We start from the raw sequence: 21,823 nt of genomic DNA on the forward strand, positions 1-21,823 counted from the left end.
GACACAAGCTTAGCAGTCACTACTCAGGGAAAATTAGCTATGTGAAACTTAGATCTAATGCTGCCTTCGATGTGACAGCAGACGCAGGATATTTCCAGCTCCTACATGGAAAAGTAGGACAGAACATTCCTTGAAGTCAGAGCTCCCACTGGGAAACTCCTGAAACCAAATTCAAGGACCCCAACTTCACTGAGAAACATCAGCTGAAATGTCAGCGTCCATCCAAAGCAGATCTCACAATAAGATCCATTTACTTAGACTATGTTAGTAAATGATATTTGTAAAGGTGCAGCCTGTAAATTCAGATTGAACTGAACTGAACTCTGGCACCTCCTATATTTGCAAACTGTTGTAAATGTTCTGTATACATGATGTAAATATGTAAAACAGCCTGAATTCCTATATGATTGTTTTCCAAATATATACTGTATAGATTTATATTGCAGCAACCTGCTTAGTACAAAATACATTTATATTTTAATCGGTCACTGTTAATAAAAGCTTAATTGCTTGAAACCTGTCTCGTCTTCCATCTATTTTCACTCCTCATATTCCAATGTATTTGGAACAATATCTAAAGCACAGATTAAGCAGAAACTTGAATCAAGCCTCACTTTTTTAGATATTTATTAACTGTTAGTTGTTAACTCAGATATGCAACTGTGTGCTGTTGAAGGATACAATCTTTTCAGGTCTTCATTCAACCAAAATGAAATCAGGTCATTTTAATAACTAGACTGTCAAAGCTCAGAACCAATGTTGTTAGCCAATCATAAAACGGATAATGGTTCCCATCCAAAATCCAGCAACATCAGTACATTTCGGCTTATTAAGTCAGATGATGGTAAGCAAAGAATTTCGTGGTACATCCTTTATTTATTGCGCAGTCCATTATATCCATTAACTTAAAAAAACAAGAGTATGAGTTATCTGTACCAACAACGAACAAGATAAACACTGAACAAAATGGCTACTGAGTGTATTCCAAGGTGGATTGGTCCTTGCAAAATAATGACCAAATAAACAAAAATAATGAGAGTCATTCAAGTGCATTTTCCAGTACTGCGTTTGTCTTTTCAATCTAGTCCTCGTCGTCATCGGCGTCGTCATTGAAGTAAATGTGTTGTCCTCTCGGGGCAGGCGCCCACGCTCTGCCATGACCCTTAGTGCTGCCTGTAGGCTTCTCCTGGGTGGTGATGAGGTCTATGATGGCTGTGATGACAGCGCAGTCTTTGGACTGGCGGTTTTGCCAGTCCACAGGAGCCGGGTTACGGATTTTCTCCTCCAGCAGAATGTCCAACTCTTTCTTTAAACTCTGTGAGAAAAGACAGGGAGGAACAGGTCAGTCAAGTTCCTCCCACCACCTCAGAGATTAGTCCACGCGCTCGTCGCTTACCTTCACGAGGTGAGCGATGCGTGCCGGCGACCTGAAGACGATCCACTGGTCCACGGCGATGGTCTCCTGGTCCTCATCTTTCTGGATGGTGATGTCTCCGCCGAAGAACAGCAGCGAGAACGGGGACACCTCGGTGCAATCGTACAGGAAGATCTAAGGACACGGAAAGAGATGTTGCTATGGCAGGACCACGGGAGTATTAGACAGAACACGCTGATGCTCGGTGACAGCGAGCGGCATCATTATGACACACTGTGCCCAACAGCTATTCTGTGGTGTGGGCTGAAAGTGTCCCATTAGTGAAGAGAGCCTGTGCGAGTTTGAAATGTGTTCCAGTGCCTTCAGTGTTAGGAGAAATGTCATCTTGCCCTGTGTGTGAATCTCACTGATGTGTTACACTCATTTTCCATCCATTGTCTACCCTGTGCTAAACTGACAGATGCTTATGCAGAGTAGTTTGACTACTGATCTCCAATTGAAAAAAGAAAAAAAAAAGTGGTTTTCTAAAGAAAACATTATGAAAAGAAATATTTTTCACCAATTACTGAAAATTCTCAATGCTGAAGAAAGGAAATAAAAGCCACAGCGACTACACAAGCAGCAGACTGAGGTCAAACGAAATCTATTACAGCTTTGAAGGTAACAGACAAAAATGTCGGAAATTAGCGTCAGACAGAGGCAGAGAAAGGTGGAGGATATGAGAGGGAGGTGAGGGAAGGAAAAAAACAAGCCCAGAGAGAGCAGAGACCACTGCTTTTGCCCCATGAATGTGTAATGTAAAGGACCATGAGGGGCAAGTGCATCAAACAAGATAAAGTTTACCGTCATCCCTCACTTCTATTGTTTGTTTTCCCCGTTTTCTTTTTTTTTAAATGACCTTGACAATCTTCCACATTCAAAACCTTGGTTTTATAATACACACAAATAGATTTAATGGTGGCAGGAACAATGGTGAAACCCAGCAAAACACCTTTCTTCATAAAGACGAAGGCAGTGAAGTGAGAGACAAAGGCAGGCGCAGCAATCAGAGAGGACATGAAAGGTGGTTTTTCTGCCCAACGTTAACATTCACAAAGGGAGACAGCAACGGAAGAACAAAGACAAACAGATGGCAGAGAGAAGGGAAATGGGAGTCTGAAGAGAGGCCAAAAAGAAGAGAAAGAAGAAGGGAGAGGAGAGAGGGCAGCATTGACTGTTTTACCCCCCCCCCCTTTACCGCCACCACCAGCTCTTAGGTTGTGTCTGGAGGCTTTGAAGCACGAGAGCCTTTGAGAAAGAGTTGAAAGGCAGTGTTTTAATCAAATATTCATTCGGTGTAAAGCCGGTGTGGCACCACCGCCAACCTTTAACCGCTGATCCTTCTTTCCACTCGTGCACCCTTCAGAGGGACAAATGCAAAAATCAAAAATGCGCACACACACACACACACACACGCGCGTGCGAGCGCAGTCACACAAAACATGCACACAGCAAACACGGCACAATGGGCTCTCGCGTCACCCACGCCTACTCACACTGCTCGTTCTCATCTTCAGGTGGTAGATGAGCCACGTGTAGTTGAACTCCGTCTCTTCAGCGTTGACAGATTTCGGGTGGATGCACACCTTTCCATCAGCCTGGGTGTACACTTTAACCCTGACGGAGAGAAGAAGGTGGAGAAACCAGCATTTTATCAGTGGAGATTTTTCATTCAGCTCTTACATGTTTGTGTGCCCCCAAATTTGGTTTGAAGGTTCGTTATCACCAGACTAAAAGATCAAATAAAGCAGAAAGTTCTAGGAACAACCCATGCGGTGCCTCTGACTTGTTAATACGATATGTAAAGAAAGCCTCCTACCATTTTGGCACAACAAACATTTCTAACATGAAAGTAACACGGCGTTCTCGCATTCTGCGTGTCATCCTGACAAAACTGAACAAGCTGCTTGTACAGTGGCCTGGTTGAAAAACAAACAAGTGCTTCATGGACCAGTTTAATCGTGAATTACTGCCGAGCTGTGGTGCAGATACGTTATTCGGTATCAAAACTGTTGAGAATCACTTATGCTAAGGAAACGACCCTGGAAATTTCACTGTGCGACTGAGTCTAAAGCTGAACAGACAAACAAAAGTGACAGCCCTTCTGCGAGAGAGAGGATCTGTCTCCCTGTTGCGTGCATCTGTCTTTTGCACACAGGTCACAGCCACCATCTATGACAGTTGCCCGAGGGCAGTTTTTTCGTGACTGCATTGATCTGCAGCTGAAAAAAAGCGCCTCTGTTTTTGACAATTTCCATAACATGGTCTCTGCACAGCCTCGGGTAATTGTCACAGAAACCTTCCAGAACTCTCACCTGAGAGATCTGATGAGATATTGCAGTGCGAAGGCTATTTTTCTGTCTAGAGATCAATAGGAATGGTTGGGCACTACTCTGTCTTGTGCTGTGCAGCCGTTTCCTGTCACTCATTTGTGCATCTCACTTTCTGAAGTGGCGGACTCACCCTGGCCTCTTTTTGCTGTGAGATGGTCTGATCGTGGCCACCTTCGGGTACAGGCCGGCTACAATCACCGCTTTAATTAACTTCTCATTATCTGAGGAAGGAAGTGAGATTTAAAGAAAAGAAGAAATGAGCACTGCTACATTTACATGCCTCAAATCTAATTTTAGCATTTCTCCACAGCCTGCTTTTAAAATTCATAAGGATAGCTGAGTCACAGCCAAAACAACTCTCCTTTGTTACCTGAGTTGACGTTAGATTTGGGGTCCTTGGGGTCCTTGCTGCTGACAAAACCTGCATGCATTAGATGTTCGGCAAACTGACCCTTCATGTTGTGCAGCATCTGAATAACACCAAGACAAATTAAGCAGGTTCTTAACTGTCAGTACAGAACTCCAAATGAAATCGAGAACTGCCTACTGGCTTACCTGGAGTGTGTTGGCAGACAAGAAGTTGTCCCAGCAGTACTCCCTCTCATACCTGGCACCACGCTGTTTGGCTTCCTCCCAGCCCTGGTCAATCGATGGATGAGAAATTAAAACAAGATCCAGTCGTACAGCAGACAGAGATGAAAGAAGATGTTTTACCTGGAATGCATTGACAATTGTGAGGTGGTCACTCTTGGAGTTTCTGGACAGCGTTTTTCTCCTCATGTCTGCCATCTTCTCTTTACCCTGAAAGAGGGAACATATCTGTAAAACCTAACTTTACAATAATAATAATAATAATAATAAAAACAGAAAGTCGAGTGGAAAAACGTATTGAGGTCTGTGTCACTGCTGCTTTCATGTGTGTCGGTGCCCTACCAGGGGTATGAAAAAAGGGTCTTTGAAGCTGAGTGAAGCGGCGATGGTGAGTACAGGGCTGAGGCAGCCCAAAAGAGCCCCGAACAGGATGAGTTTACCGATGTGAGGCTCCACAGGCAGACGAGCCAGGTGGAAACCCAGCGCTGTCAGGTTCTCTGAGCGGTCCAGGGCGTTCTAACATTGTCACAAAAACACAGATGAAATGCACTATTTACTCATAAAGACAAGGTGCGCTGCTTTATACAAGTGAAAGAAATGAATCATGCCACCATCTTAATAAGGGCTCTCTAAGTGCTGCACCACAGTCTTGTTAGCATGAAATATTGCTCACGTTTTATCTTTTAACCCTGCTAATAAGGTTCCACTAAAAGACCTACATTTTTATTTCCATGTTCCTCCTCCACTTGAGGGTAAGCCACAAAATATCATCCTTGGAATTAAAAGCTTTGTAGATCATTCTTCCTGACAAGAGACCTTGAAAGCACATGCTCGGGTCAGGGAATAGTCTCTCTTTCCATAACAGTACTTTTCCTCAAATGGCTACAGCACCTTCGTTGCTGGCACTCTAGATGTTGTGTAAAAACAGTTAAAATAAAGCTGAAACTATTTGTCAATAATTTATTAGGTAGTCAGCAGAGGATTAATACTGCATCATTCCAGTGCCAACTTTTCAGTTGTAAGAATTTGATGTGAAAGGAAATACATCATCTTGAGACTTTGCACTGTTCATTGCATCTGCAATATGATGTAATTCAAAGTTTTTCTACTTTGCAGATAGATATTTTAGTATGGGGGGGGTGAATACCATTCATATACATTCACTACCCAAATTTGAACCATAGCAAGCAGGTAAAAAATTGCTAAAGCTGGATATCATCTAAGAAAGTAACTGTATTTACTAATGGATCTCTTTCCTCTTTCTTACCAGGTCTATGAGGTTCTTGATGGCTAGATTGACGGCTTTGTCAGTGGGAGGGTCCAGGGCTTTCTCCAGGAATCGAGCTATAGAGCCAAGCTTCAATATCTAGGCAGCATACATTACATTACACATTAGAATCAAAGGCATGTCATTGTTCTCACGTTAAATGTCTCAGTTTTTCTATGGGAGTTAGTCCCTTAGTCCACACTGAACTGTGCACAATAGATATACATGTATTAAGATCTCCTTTAATGAGCTTTACGTGTGCCTTTTTGCAAGCATGCTGAATGATGTATGTTTTCATATACTGCTACTTATAAGATGTACGTGACCAAACTACCAACACTGTGGAGGGTTAACTGCACTAACATGCTAACTAAATGTCGGGTTGAGCACAGAATAACTGTGATAATCGGAGGTGATTTTCAGACTATCCACCTTCTCTAAATGTGCATTCACTTCCATATCAACACGTCTTTTTTAATATAGCAAACATCAACCTCCGGCTGGCTGAAGTTTTCTATGTCTGACTAACAGGGTGGTGATGGAGTGTTTGTGCATTTGAGAGTCTGCTCAGGGTTAGCGTGTTGTCAGTGCTTCTCTCACTTTAAGGACAGTCTGATGCATTAGTCTGCCTCTCACTCACTGGCTCAAAAAAAAAAAAAAAAAAAACCACATTGCACACATACTCAAATACATCCAAATGAACGAGTGGAAGACAACACACTCAAAGGCATATCCAATAAAAACCACTGGTGAAAACAATAATAGCAAACACTAGATCTGTGTGAACTTTGGCTTAATGTTCCATTAGCAGTGGTTGAATTATGTCTGAGTGCAATATGAGGATTTACAAAGAGAAAGCAAAAAAAAAAGTGGAAGGGAAAAAAATAGTAAGCTACCAAAAAGAAAAACGGCTTTTTATGTAAGAGCAGAGGAGAGATTAGAGCAGGGGGGCATGAGTCAGCCAAGGATATTCATCCCTCGTTCTCATTAGGCTGGAGAGGCTGTAATTCAACGCAAGCTCAAAACTGCAGGGCTGTCCTCACACACCCCCGCCCTCCCCTACCCCCTTTACTCTCACAAAACTCATTCACAGCAATCTTGTCCTCATCTCAACCCAACCAAGCCAACGCCCATTTGTCTCTCTCTGTCACTCTGCCTCCACATACACAACCTTGATTTGCAGACAGAGCTCCTCCAGTGGTGTTCTCATAATTTCGGGTAACTGATAAGCATCCAGCAGGCTGGCCCTGAGACCATTGTACAGATGATAACACTTCCCTGGGCACACTCTGGATATATGTAGAGAAGGAGAGAGAGTTTGGAGAGGGGAGGAAGGGGGGGGAAAAAGGTCATGTGTTATATCGGTCCTGTGACAAGGGCTTAATTTAAAAATCAATGGGATGAAACCGCACACAGTAAGCAGCTCCTGCTAATTGGGCCTTGCTCCACTTTGATGTCAGAGCTAGCTTACAGAACAGACGTCTCGAGTCTCAGAGTGAAACAACCTGGGAGAGACTATACAGTAGTTTGCCTTTCCCTCTGTTTACAGGCAGGAGGCAGGAAGCAGTAGGCTGAAGGGGAAGACTGACAGAGAGCTGAGATGATAAATAGAAGGGAAAATAAGCCTCTCAGATTGGTACTGCACAACCAGAGGCGCTGGGTCTGCGGTGTGGTCTCATTGGAAAACATGTACAGAAACCCTTGTGCGCAGATACACACACACACACACACACACCTACCTGCCAGCTCGTCCTTTCCTCTGTTTGGCATTGGCCAGGCTAACCCACTCGGCTGTCATGGTGCTGATGTTGTTGTTGGTGTCGAAGTTGGTCTCCTTTATCTTCCCTCCATCTATCACATAAACAACATCATCTATGGTGATGCTGTGAAGAAAAGTGGCGAGAGGAAGAAATAGACCAAATCAGAGAGGGGGGAAAAAAAAAACACTTCAAAGAAGCCTGTCAAGAATGCTTAGCTAGGACTCTCACGCACGCAATCATTCCCAAGTAAAAATAAAATGTAGAGCCCTTCGGTAGGTTTGGAGTCTATATTTAGTGGAGTGATGTGAGGGGAGTGCAGACAGCTTCTTAATTTGCTTGGTTTGTGTCTGTGTGTGTGTGTTTGTGTGAGACTGTGAATCCATTAACAAACTGCCTGTCAGAGACTCAGTGTGTTCCATCCAAGCCAATATGACATGTTCGTAATCAATCCAAGAAATGTATGCTAATTACCCACAAATCTGTTATTAGCGACAGAGAGCTACTGCATTACAAACACACACACACACACACACACACACACACGCACTACTGAATGTAGCGGCATCATCACTTTTTTTTCCTGTTACTGGAAAATATAAATACTTTCAAAGCAAATAAGTACAAAGGCTGGTTAAGCCAAATGACACACACACACACACACCTACCTGGTTTCAGCTATGTTGGTAGCTATAACAATCTTTCTAACTCCAGGAGGAGGTCTTTTGAACACCTGAGAAGAGTGATAGAGGAAGATGAGATGCTGATATCTGCAGGCACAGACAGATCCGATCAGAGACACAGACAAAGAGAAATGAAGGATGCTGACCTGCGTCTGATTAACAGTAGGCATAAGGGAGTGCAAGGGGATGATAATGAACCGCTCTGAAACACAACACAGGACACAAAAGGAAATCTCAAGCAAAGCGCCATTTGTGCACACAAGTGTGAGACTGCATGATTATGTCTAAAAATATAACCACAAATATCCTGGGAAATACTGAGAGTGCAGTAATTTAGCACCGTTATTAATCCACAGTCCCCTGCAAAAGTACTGGAATGGTGAGGCCAATTAATTAGTGTTCACTGTACACTGAAGACGAGGTTTTTAAACACATTTTGCCTCTAATCCATTGTTAAACTTGGCACTGTGTTTTGGATCATTGTCTTGCTGCATTGTCAAGCTCTTACCAATTATTTTTGATGTGTTTCTATATAAATTGGAAGATCTTCAAATGTTTTTGTACAGCTCTGAATTCATTCTGCTGCTTTCATCGCCAGCTGTATCACAAATAAACATCAGTGATCCTGGTTCAGAAGCAGCCGTGCACGTCCAGGCCATTACACCCCCTCCACCGTGTTGACAAAACATTGTCAACGGTGAAATGATGCAGTTCTGTGTCCCCTCAATTACACCAATACCAGCAGGTGGGACCAAAAGCTTTAGTTGAGAGAAGTGAGCACATCTTTAATATTTATGTACAACATTTATATATACACCAACATGCCATTCCAATACTTAAAACTAAAACTTTGACAAAGTACTAATATAGACTTGACCATATTATTAAAGTGTGCTCAAATGAAGTGGCTGTGATTAGTCAGAGTTTACCAATGTTTATGATTTCATGCACTAAGGCAATCACTCCAAACACAAAGCATCAAAAATGAAAACCCAATCAAATCTAATTAATTCTGGATGGCAACTTCATAATCACAGCTGTTATTAAATTAAAGAAAAATAATTGATTTGCAGCCCTGGGAGTGTAAGTGTGTGCTGAGGGGCTAAAGGCCAGAATTGACCTCAAACACACACTCTTATGATTAATTTATCAAAATCTAATACTTTTAAAGGTAACCTGCCCTCAGGTTTTAGACATAAAACAACTGACTCATTCATTTCTGTAGCCACTGCCATGTTGCTATTTTACAAAAACTAAAAACCTTTATTTAAAAGGTTTAAATAATCATGTATGTTACTATGTGTGTACCTGATCGGAACATCTGCTGAGCCACGAGCAGGTCATTAAGACTGCTGATGTTGTCCCAGCCAGGCAGGAACACCAAAATGGCTCCTTCCTGTTAGACAAAGACACAACACAGCACTTAGCAACTGAGACACGGTAAGCAGCAGGGCTTCAAAAGAAAAAGAAAAGCTGCCAACTGAAACAAGCAGCCATTAGTTGGAGAACACCGAGAAACAACTGAACAAGGTCCTTGTGTCGTCCTAGCTGAGGAAGATGGAGAGGACTTGCCCTGAGTTGCCAACCTCAACATTCGGCAACACAATAGTGACTGAGACTCACTGCCAACATCATTATGACAACACCATCTTCCCAGCACAGCCACTGCTTCCCATTAGCTCAGAAATACACTCATTCCCTCAAAGCAGTAGCTGCAAAAAAGGCGAACCATTTAGTCACCTGGAAAATAAAATGACACACGAATCCAAGCTGAGAAAACATCAGCAGGATAACAGATGCTGGAGGCTAATAGAGTTGGAGTTTTTCCAGTGGAAGTTAATCTCTGCACGTTCAACTGTCTGACACCGTTTCGAGCGATGTCAGCAGTGAGACACGTATGCATCTTTGGGTTGCTGAGATCAGCTTGAAAAGCTGTTTTATTAACTGGTCAGAGCTGTGGATTTTATGAAGGTATGAGGGTTTCTGAGGGTGGTTTTACACCGCAAGAAAAAAGACCATTCAGTTTCAAATTAAACCCGTAAACAATGTTACTGTAATATTTGTTATTGCTCTGTGTTTGACTTATGCTTCGCGCTTCAGTGTGGAAACAGGCGACAGCTGAGACGAGCAGACTGCTGGCTTTGGCTGAAAGTGTTGTCATGGATTTTTAAGAACATAATAAACTGGTGTACAGAGTTTAATGTGTCAGATCAATAATACAGATTAAATACTGTACTGACCCAAATTGTCGGGACAAACAGACGGGAATATTTTCATACTGTTAATTATATGGAGATGTTTCTGGGTTTAAACTTTTTATTTTAAACCATGCTGTGTGTGACCAGTCGATGTCCCACACAAGACACACAGGTCATTCTACTCTACCTGTGAAGCTAACTGTGTGTAAAGCCTTTTTAGCCATCAAAAATGCCACTAAATGCAATTTCTCCATGGAATTAGCAGCCAGAGGTGTCAATCAAAGGTGACGTGTGGTTTAAAAGATGGTAGCTATGCTGTGTGTCGCATACCAAATCACCTCTAAAAAGCAATTTTCACTAGCTGCTTTATTTCAGAACAGCCAAATGTCCCTGAGTATATATAGGTCAGTGCACGCTATTATGACCACAATTGATTGGTGTCTCTTAACACAAATGCATAAATACACACTGTCTAATAACATTCTAATTTCCCAAATAATAAGGACAGGAAATGTCTGATCAACACACACAAAGAAAAACCAGAGGAAAATCTAACTCTTAGGTTATCATCATTCATAGAAGAAGTTTATTTCATCACATCAAAGATCTAAATTTAAACAAAAATGATCCTCTGGATTATATTAAGCTGCTATGAAAAAGGCTTTAGAAGGACTCTGCTATTCATTTTACCAGAGAGCAACGACGGGAAGATGAAGAACAGACATTAAAAGTAGCTGCAGGCCCTGTGCAGCTCTGCCTTTTAATTAAAGCTAATTAGTATTACCAGTTCTCTACCACTGGCACCAGCATGGGACTGTATATGTGTGTTAATGTCTGTGCATGTGTGAAAGAGAGAGTAGGTGGAGCAACATCCAGGCAGCATGCCTAGTTACTACCTGACAGAAACATGCTCTCTCACACACACACGCGCAGAAAAAGGCTCTGGTTAATTCCAACTATAAATCAAGTACAAGTACCAGTACAGCGAGCTTTGAAGTGCTATTCTACTATTTCACATGCACACATACCAAACCACCCACCCACACACACACACAGTTGCACCCAGCAAGCAGTCATTAATGGCTGTGTGTCTACCCCCTAGGTGTCTAATCACAGATCCTTGCAACATAATTAACCAATCATCACAGTCAAAAGCCTGGCAGACGGCCTGTATCCTTGGTTCAGCACGCCGTCACGGCAAATCATGGTTCCCTCTCGGCTGCTGCCGACAATGCCACAGAGAATCAGCCGGTCGACTGGCTGAGGGTGGTCGTGACTGATAGAGATACGGCTTCATATGGGAAGGGATAATTATTCTGTCTGTCTGCGTTAGTCACTCCTCATTCCTGGGCCTTCGACTCTTTCTTCTGCACCTCTCGCTGTTTTTCCACAGGCCTCAAACTAACATAAGTAAGTTAAGCTAGTTCCACTTCACTTGGAAAAATACTGGAAAAATGAGAGCACGCCGTCATGCCGTCACTACTCTAAGGCTACACTCAATGGTTCAGTTTGTGATGTTGTGTTCCTCTGTTTTCAGTCTGATTTTACACAGCTCTGTAACCAGAAATACAAGAAACCTGAAGCAAATACAAAGTGGAAGAAGTGACTTTTTTTTTTTCTTCAGATGAACAACACGTTACTGCGTCTACTGAAAAAGTTGGAAAGAGAAAAGAGGGAATAAACGTGAACTGGGAGAGCATCTGTTCCAGCACCCGTTAGCACACATCTGCTGCCAGGGTCTGTGTTATGTCCTCTGATGTAAAGTCGCTATGTGTTTGGAAGCGAACCCTCCTGTTCCTTCCACCTAGCCTTCACGGGAGGATACTGTTCTTCTCTCCTTTCTCCTTTTGTTATTTACTTTTATTTGATATTAAATCCATCTTCCACTGGGATCACCGCTCTGTCTGCTTTTCTTTGATCCAACATTTCAGAGATTTGTTAGCTTACAAATCTTAAAGACTAAATATTTGTGTTTTTTGTGTTTTCCGAGCAGGATTTCTAGGCTGCTCTGACACATAACAACTACCCTGAAACCCCATGTCTATCTCTGTCAATGATTTACTTAATTAAAAAATATCTTTCAGACAGCTGCACTGAAACCGCACTGAAAGGTTAAACTCACGTCCTCATTGAGCACAATATGACGGATCAGTGCCACAATCAGGTCGAGGTCGATCTTGTCGTCATTGTCCAACATCTCCAGTGCAGCGATGGTGTTGTCAGAGTATCTGTAAAACAAATGATAATAGACAATACATCAAGACAATAAATGTGCTTTAATGTAGCAACAAATTGTTGCAGAGCTTCCAACTGGTGCCACACTTGTTTTGGCCGTCACCCCGGGTTACAGCTACAGGAGATTTATAGATTTATGATACAGACAGGAGTTTGTTTTCTCTCTCTCTCTGTCTAGATGCTGTGATGGTAAGATCAGTGCCTACAACTGAATTCAATAACTGTCATCTGTTTTTCTATTTCTTTTCCTTACAGACAGCATATTAACTTTAATTTCTAGTGTGGCTGGTTAGATTTAAAATTCATATTATACTGACAAAAATAAAAGTTTGTTTTTTAAACTTCTAAATCTGAAAACTCTTTTTCCTGAGCTGTGCTTCTAATGTGAGACTGACAGGTCATTAATGAGCCCATCAGAGCTGACAGAATGACTTGTTATTGTCTCTGTAGAGTTGAACTAAAACTGTTGTGGTCTTTCTGTTAGTTTCATGTCATTTCTCAGATAGATCAACATTCAGCACAAACAAAGTTTGCTATTAGTCACCTGATGAGTTGACTCTATGACAGATTGTAGTTAAGTCACATTTTAATGGAATATTCTATTAATCTTTCAAAAATAAAAAATAAATAATAATAATGGGCATTAAGCACTCCTATCTGTGTGAAGCAAAGGAAGGCAATGTGCCGTATGAGTGTATGTTAGTGAAGGCAGTGCAGGAGGACATCACACTGTAACGCTGTGCATTCAAGCAGTGTTTGTGCTTGAGTACATTCCCTGCAGATAACACAGATAAAATGCCATCGATGTTTGCCTTCTCCCACATTCACGTTGTGACACAGAGCAGCAACACCAGCAACAAGCAACGCAACACGATGCAAACAGTTGCACTAAGTGAAGAAGAATGTTTGTGGAGCGTTATTGAGAAGAGGCTGACACCTCAAGTAGATCCACTTCCCCCAGAGCTGTGCCTGTTATATTTTTAAAGAGCAGAACAAGAGCATTTGTTTTGTATTTTAGTAGACATTGCAGCCACTAACATTTTAATGCAGATGTCGAAACCAGTGCTTAAATGACAAATCTACCCAAGGCTCAGGTTTTTTTTTCCAAAGCACTCAGTAAACCAGGTCTCTTTGTATATAGCCAGTACACATTTAGCTTGTTACAAAGCCAAATCCTCCAATTTCCCACCTAAACAACACATTTATCAACCTGGCAGCTGCTCCCCCAATTTAACCCTGTTACTCTCAACTCACCTGCCCTGCAGTGTCCGAGCATAACAAGGCCAGCTCTCCTTGTACTCAGCCTCTTTCTCCTCCTTCTCAGGTCTGGAGTGGCGCCCCTGCCAGAAGCCTCTCTTCCATGAGGGACGACGGTCCTGATTCTGGGGACGATACCTGGCAGACAGACACCAACCGGCTTACATTAAATGAAGAAATAAAATGAAAAGGATGTAGTGGTCCCATTTGAATCTATGTATTTGTGCTTGTGTGTCAGGTGTGAATGTCTTTGTATGTTTGTGTTTGGGAGTAGTGCTGTTCTACCTGATCTTCTCTACAACGTCCTCAAGTAGGAACTCCTCCACTGGGAACGTCAAACCAGGAATATGGATCATTGGACAGTTATCTAGAGGGAATTAGACAGGGTGAGATGGAGGAACACACAAAACCAGTAAAACTGCAGAATATTTGCAATTAAACATTTTGATGAATTGACTACCAAAATATTTAGAAAACTTCTCTGCATTGAGCGTGGCACTCATGAGGATGACTTTGAGGTCGTCCCGGAGGTTGAGTAAGTCCTTCACGATGACTAGCAAAACATCTGACTGGAGGTTCCTCTCGTGGATCTCATCCAACACCAGGTGGCTGATACTAGACAACAAACTAATAGGAAAAAACATACAGGAAACAGGTATAAATGAAGTTTGACTGGTCAAAAAGCTGTATGTCCTGACTAGGCCTGAAAAATGGCAACTGTGTGTTTATTATGGCTGTAAGATGATATTTTTAGCTCTATTTGTTGAATATTTTCTCTTGTTTTCTCTCTCCCATTTTGCTGCATACACCTTGAAGCACGTCGCACAGAAGCAAATTGATTTCATTTTTACTGGTGCAAGTTGCATCTTTATTAAATATTACACCTGGTTCTGCTTAAAGAGATTTCCTGCTGATTTCATTTTAACAGTTTTCCCTCACTTTTTACAAAATGCCATGTAATCTTCACTATCTAAAGTTGGCATTAGAAATGTGCTTAGGCTTAGTTAAAAAAAAAAAAAAAAGGTGTCATTTATCCACAGATTTTACTGTAATTCAATCTGACATGCGTGACATCTGCTGATATCTAAACCAGAATTATACTAAAATACTTGTTTTTGTGTCTGTGCAGCGGATCTGGAGAACTGAAAAGATGAATACATCACAAATGTGATGGACGGACACAAGCGGTCACACCAAAACTGATGGAAGTAAACGTACAGTGGTGCTTCAGACTTTTTGAGCCTTTTACTATTTTCTCTATTTCTGCATAAATACAACAAAGAGATAAAACTATATCTATTATGGAAATGATCAAAACTCTTAAGTATTTGTTTATGCAAAAAGTGTGAGCTCATCAATTCATTGGAGTCAAGTGAGTCAATCAGAGCTGTGGAAGAATCCAGATATGTTTTGAGTCACGTTTAAGCATGAAGACAATGACTGTCAGCATGTACTGCAGCTGCTATGTAAATACACCTTAATGGCAAAAAGTTGCAGCATTTTGTCAGACAGCTCTACTCTTAACATGACTCACTTGAGTCGTGCCAATTCTCCAGGAGCATGAAACAAGACAAGAAGAAAAGCTGGCACCCTCACTCGGTCTCTGTGGGTTTTTTAAAAAACTCAAAATGCAGGGATGAGTCAACAGTAGGTGTGTGTGTGTGTGTGTGTGTGTGTGTGTGTGTGTGTGTGTGTGTGTGTTTGTGTGTGTGAGAGAGAGTGTGTGCGTGTTCACTGCTCTGACTATGAGTATGGGGGTCCATACTAATGCGTCTTCCACAAACAGCAGAGTCAAACACAAATCAGTGGGGATAAAAGCGAGTGACACAGAGGGAGTAAGAGAGGGGATGAAGGACAGCTGGAACAGAGACGCTGAGAGGAAAGGCAGAGAAGAAGAAACACTGGGAGAGGATGTGATGAAGATGAGGGAGCAGAGGTGTTGGGGGGGGGGGGAGAAACTCACGGGTCTGAGCGAAGCCACTGAAGAATAATGCCTGTTGTGCAGTACAGGACCGAACCTTGTCTCCGTGGTAACCGGCTAAGAAATAGGAGAAAAGTCAAAGTAAAGACTTTACATTTTCCAAATGAAACAAATGAATACTGGTATAAAGTGAAGCCAAAGGTTGGCAGAATGGGCAACTTTGGTGCTTAAACATTCTGAGACAGCAGCAATGACTTCATTTTCAGCCTGTTCAGAGAAGCAGACATAAAGCTGACACTGAGGCTGCAATAAAATGTTGCTGATGCAGAAAATGGTGTCTAATAAGTAATCTAATTGCTTCTAATAGACACTTGTGCTGAGACTTTGCATAAACAGTCAGTAATGGAAGATTTTGCATTGAACACCAATCATCAAATGACTTTCTGTTTCATTTAATTCCAAACAGAGCACAAGCTGCATCTCTTGTGAAACGTCTGAAAAATGCATTTCACTGGCAACTGGACATAACATGGAGAAAGTCTTTTTTTTTATGAAAACTTTTAGGAACAGTGTTTTTATTAAAACGAATCACATCAGCAGACGATATAAACGGTAGAGTTGAACGGTTGAACAGTGGCACAAATAAAACCTTATTGATAAAAAGATTGTAGATACAACACCACACAGATAACAGCATCAGCGTGCAGCATGTTTATTTTATTCCAAGAAACTACTGAGGGAGAAGCTTGCCGGGGGCCAGAAGCTGTGGCTGGACTAATCTGCTCAGGGGCCTCAGGGCAAATAGAAGCTGCTGGGCCTCTCTTGACCCCCACCCCGCTTCCACCTCCTCCACCTCTGATCCTCCTCTCTGTGCAACACGAACATTCTGTCTATAGTCCAATACTGCCTGGTTTGCTGTATGGTTATTTGATTATGTGAGCACAAACTACACTTTATCAGACACATTTGAAGCACCGTTCCCCTCTCCAGCCTAAAGGACCGTTAATAAAGCAGCCACGACCATAAGGCTCAAATATAGATGTTCAGTACCAGTACCACCTCAAACTACACCCATACTTAAATTCAACCAGAGGAACAAACTGAAAAGGAGCTTCTGTCTACCATCAGCTCTACAGCCTCCACCACCTCTGTGTGCAACAGTTGGAAATCTCAAAGATGAGAAAATATACGATCAATCCAATTTCTTTACTTTCTCTGAAACGCTTGCTACTTAATGTTTGTTAACCACACACATCATTTGCTGCACTACAGTCTACAGGTTTAATTGAGTGGCTTCACTGACTGAGATGTGTAAATGAATACGCTGGTTCCCCGCAAATGCAATTGATCTTGGCAAAGACGAGATTAAATGTGCTCCTGCCAATTTGTATTGAGTTTCATAGAAATTGGCTGCACACAGATGAGAAAACTAAGTTTGTAAAGTGTAACTTTTTTTTTTATATTAGCGTCTGTGTGGGGGAGCTGACACATCAATAGAAGTTTAACAAAGCTTGAGGTACAAATTGCCGGTTTTTGCATATACCCACTGAGAGACACCCGTGGTCTCAATCAGTGACAGTAACAGTGGGCAGTGACAGCACAGCAGAAAGGAAAAAAAATCCTCCAATAGATGCCTATTTAAACTGGCTAGACTTTAACTTTGGTTTAGTTATTGTTTTCACTTTGAATCACAACCTCTGTTACTTGATGCAAGTGAAGAAAAAGAAAACAGATTTATAAAAAGGGCTTCAATTCAGCGTCTAGCACCTTGTTATTTTTTTCCAATGCTTTCACAGCCAGTAATCAATTTCTCTGTCCATCTTTTTAAATCTCAGGCTGCATATTAGTCTCCTTTCATATCACGCCTGAGTCGCCTCTTTTCCTACCTTTTTACTCTCATTTTATACTCATCCTCTTTTATACTCAGTTTTATATAACTCACTCAAATAACTATTCGCTTGCTAAGTCTACATGCTGTTCAAGTGCCTTTTCCCAAAGTCCGTCTCTTCCAGTGTGTGTGGGCTCAGGTAACCATTCCCATATACTATTACTACACCTAAGCAGAGGTGCATCTTTTCAATTCAACATATGCGCCAGTAAAATCTAGAAGATACCTAACCATTCAACCACACAGCAGCCATTCATGCCTTTTATCAAAGGACCACCTGAGTCCATCAATCTTTGACCTTGTCCTGTGGTTACAACATCAGGAATGTAACAAAACATTTGTTTAAGATCCAAAACATTCTGACTCTGACAAAGTTAGTTGATGCCACTAACTTTCTTCTAGCTCCAAAAAGACTTAAATGTTGGCTCAAATTGGCTCCAATGTTTTTCTCCATTCTTGGAAACAGACAATCAGGCCACACCAGAGCTTCTTTTAGAAATGTAGAATCAGACTGAGATTTCTTAATGCTGAAATTATTTGTTGCTTCTCTAACCACTACACCAACCAGTACTGCAATCATTTACACATCAACAGATGAAAGGATTTCCGTACCTCTGCAGGCGGATTTGGTAACCACAGGAATTTCCATTCCCTACACTTTCTGCTCTCTCTGCTGCTACACGCTCTGCTACCTGAGAGGAAGGACACACATACAAACAAACAGTCAGGAGCACAGTCAGCACTGGGGGAAAATAGCCATCAAACCTAAATGACGGATGCAGGACATTACCAATGACCATAACTTAGCAACTGCATCTTTCCTCAGTATGCACACAACAATAAATAATCCAAGATGGCAGGCCTGGAGATCCTGCAGAGTACATACCGAAATTGCGCTGATGCGACGGGGCTGCGTGCAGACCACCCGGCACATGGAGCCCATGCCTCTATTGATATAATCGTCTAGGATAAATTGGGTGACCTGGGTGGTCTTTCCACAGCCTGTTTCCCCGCTTACAACAAGGACACGGTTGGCGTTGATCAGCTCCACGAGCTCCTGAGGACAGAAACATGTGAGCATGATAACACACTGTGTAAAATCATAACACAAGGGTTTCACACTGTCTGCTGAGAAACATCTGAAAATCAAAAACTCACCTCTTTTTTTCCATAGGATGGTAGCTTTTCCCTGAATTTCTGAACACAAGAAAACAAGCAAACATTTATAAATACTGAATAAAATCAACAGCAGATGTTTTGTCTGTGTGACTTGGACAATATGTACAGTTTTGGTTTTTCCACACATCTGGATAATTCTAATAAGCACTGACTCTGTGCATTGGCTTGGCAGTAATTCAATAATTCCTCATTTCCCCATTTACACAGCAGAATAATATGACATTGATGCAAAACTGACAGATTAAATGTAGAACAAACGTTAAAAGGTTTATTTGATTTCATAAACTAATCATTTTGGATTTAACTGTATTTCCAACCGAACAATGTTCAATACACTCACCAGCATTTCTTGGTACTTCGGATCTGATTTCTTGCTCTTCAGATCTCTCTTTAAAAAGTCGTCCAGTGAACCATCTCTGACTACATCCTGAAATAAGAACTCCAAATCTTTGTCTTTCATTTTCAGTTTCTGTTTCTCCTCCACATCCTCCTGCTCATCATCATCCCACTTGTCTGGAGGCTCATCTTTGGCAACTTCTGGTGGGAAGCAACTAAATAAAAGCATTAAAGTTTGTAAATATATTCTATGTAGTGGATCACTAGACAGTATTTGTTGTTCTGTGATTATTAATTATTACATCAGAATTTTGGCAAATCTTTCTTAGCATGTATCTGACTTGCTTGCATACTTACCGTTGTGATTTGTTAGCTGCTTTCTTCTGACCCAGGCTGACTTCCTCCTCCTCATCCTCAGATTTGATCTCAACCTTCAGTTTTTCCTCTTCAGGCATATCCCCATCAAAGTAACTGCATAAATAGGCCTTACTCGTCAATTAGAGCATACTTGTCAGTTTCACAGCTGGAATAATTACTGACACACCAGGAAGTTTAACCCTGTCTATTCTAACGTCCCCATCTTCTTTATTATAAGATTCTGTGATGATGCACGTCTCAATGGGAAAAATGAAAATGCAAGCTGATCTCACCAATGACCACTACTGGTAGCTCCCTGCCAGCTGTTAGACGTAGAAGCTCTTGCGTCCTTGCCATCTCTCTCTGGACCAGGTTGGTCATTCTGGACAGAGTTAAGCAGCTTGGTAATGTGCTGCTCTCTGACTTCATCCATCTGGACCACTGCTCGCTTCAGAGAGACATAAGAAAAGTGGAAAGTTCAGCCATAATCTCACAGTTAGCCCGACCAAACGTGACAACAGCAATATTTCATAGAGGTTTGAAAAATCTCGTCCCACTGAATTAGTCAAAGATGTATCAGGAAAAAACATTACTTCAGTCATGTGAAAACAAGGACATCCAGCTTTAGTCAATGACTGTAACAGCTGCACCTTCATACTCACATCAATAAGTATATTCAAAAACCATTTAATAGACAACAACTACAGATTTCTGCATGCCATTTTATTGTAAAGCCTCTTTGCTTAATATAATGTCAGGTAACATCAAAATTAAAGCAGTTTTATTCATCAAAACTGAAGGAAATAACATATATGTGCAAGAGCATGCACCCCGACACAAACCCATACCGATCTCCGGTCGGCCTGCTTCCTTCTCACGGCTCCGTATCTTGCGTACCACAGTCCGATCTCACGGCCTTTCAGGTGTGGAGGAGGTCGGTCGTGTTGTCCACTTCCTCCCCGGTCCTGGTCAAAGTCGGAACTGTGTCCCCTCGGACCTCCACCTCCACCTCCTCCTCTGTCCCATCTCTCTCTGCTTCCATCTCTGTATCCTCGACCTCCTCTTCTCCCTCTCCTCCCACCTCCACCTCCACCTCCACCTCCATATCCATAACTCATACCGCCGTCGATTCAAAGTATTAAGTTCGGTGTCTTGTAGCTACACGCTAACACTAACGCTATTTGCCTTCACGCTGTGTTGGGGTAGATTTGTGGACCAGAGACTGAAATTTTGAATATAAAGCTACTGCCAGATAAGTTATTAATATATGAATGGATTAATTTCTGTAATTCTGCTGCTGTAAAGATGTAAAAGTGCTCGGTCTTTCTCATCCGGTGAATCGCACAGTGATGCCGTTGAGAGTTTCAGTCGCCTAATTGTGACGTAGAGAGCTGTGATTGGTTTGTCTCCCTCCGCCCTCCACCACAACACATCTGACTGGACCCAGTGCTGCACTCAGGTACACTACTCTACCTGCCTGTTGCAGATGTTATGCTACTTAATATTTCCACTCCTTATTGTTTGAGAGGGAAACAATGTGGACCACTTGTTATTCAAATGTCGTTATTTATTGATCATTATTTACTGGTTACCTTTAACATACAGTAACCCAAAGAAAAAACATGTGATAGGCTTATGTGCCTATTTATGTCTCTATGCATCTACTATAAATCAATAATGTACTGTACATACAGTACATTTTTCTGATATTATCTTTGTATTTTTTACTACAGTTCTTGCTGCTGACTTTTTAATGCAGTATTTAAGATTATGATAATTTTACACTTAAGTTAAGGATTTGAATAGCCTGCTTCTATCACCAATACTAATTTGTAGGATGCTGCACCTATTGAATGATCCTGACTCCACAAGCAAATGCTGTTGTATTGAAATGTACTACCTGTTTAAGAAGCACATCTTTAGCTATTAATCTATGTCTAAGAGTATATCTATTATTTCAAGTCTTACATCATTTACATTGCTGAAAGACACTGGCTAATCTCCACCAGGGCAGGCAGTTTGGTTGGGATCTTAAAGCCTATAAAGTTATTTATTTCTGAGCTAAATGTATTATTAATAGGCCTCTGAAAACATTTTCATTACAATTACAATAATTTCATAGGCACAAAAGGCATAAATTACTTCACGTGCAAACACAGATTAGTTTAAATGGTAAACAATTATTTTAACTGAAGAGATCATCATAAAGAGTTTTATTGCTATTTTAATGTACTTATACTGCAATTCACTGCATGCCAGAACAAAAACTAAGCCATGAAAAGGGAGACTGACCACCTCAGCAGCACTCCAGCAGGCCTTTATGGTAGAGGACCAAGACAGAAGCCACTGCACCACTGACAAAAAGGGATATGACTGTCTGCTTGGAGTTTGCCAACCAACAAAGAGA

At 41.6% G+C, this 21,823-nt stretch overlaps 1 protein-coding gene across 1 annotated transcript; it reads right to left on the minus strand.

Annotated features, from left to right (window-relative positions):
• Nucleotides 1-616: 616 nt before the first annotated feature.
• On the minus strand, nucleotides 617-20,776 carry dhx36 (DEAH (Asp-Glu-Ala-His) box polypeptide 36). Its single transcript, XM_026378608.1, has 26 exons — nucleotides 20,265-20,776; nucleotides 19,710-19,864; nucleotides 19,417-19,530; nucleotides 19,064-19,274; nucleotides 18,703-18,741; nucleotides 18,431-18,601; nucleotides 18,157-18,236; nucleotides 15,699-15,773; nucleotides 14,196-14,362; nucleotides 14,021-14,102; nucleotides 13,733-13,873; nucleotides 12,366-12,471; nucleotides 9,354-9,441; nucleotides 8,192-8,247; nucleotides 8,031-8,095; nucleotides 7,345-7,488; nucleotides 6,777-6,894; nucleotides 5,606-5,704; nucleotides 4,681-4,854; nucleotides 4,462-4,548; nucleotides 4,303-4,386; nucleotides 4,118-4,217; nucleotides 3,878-3,968; nucleotides 2,911-3,031; nucleotides 1,397-1,549; nucleotides 617-1,315 (listed from the first exon to the last, which is right to left on the minus strand). The coding sequence occupies exons 1-26, from the start codon at nucleotides 20,532-20,534 to the stop codon at nucleotides 1,082-1,084; spliced, it is 3,225 nt and encodes a 1,074-aa protein (XP_026234393.1). The 5' UTR covers nucleotides 20,535-20,776; the 3' UTR covers nucleotides 617-1,081.
• Between the last annotated feature and the right edge of the window lie 1,047 nt (nucleotides 20,777-21,823).

This window comes from Anabas testudineus, chromosome 13 (genome assembly GCF_900324465.2).
Source record: "Anabas testudineus chromosome 13, fAnaTes1.2, whole genome shotgun sequence".
Classification (NCBI taxonomy): Eukaryota; Metazoa; Chordata; class Actinopteri; order Anabantiformes; family Anabantidae; genus Anabas; species Anabas testudineus.

Coding starts and splice junctions, on each gene's coding strand:
- dhx36 (XM_026378608.1), bottom strand. CDS start 20,534: ATGAGTTATGGATATGGAGGTGGAGGTGGAGGTGGAGGTGGGAGGAGA. Junction 8,248..9,353: donor TCAGCAGATGTTCCGATCAG/GTACACACATAG, acceptor GTTGTGTTTCAG/AGCGGTTCATTATCATCCCC. Junction 1,316..1,396: donor GCATCGCTCACCTCGTGAAG/GTAAGCGACGAG, acceptor CTTTTCTCACAG/AGTTTAAAGAAAGAGTTGGA.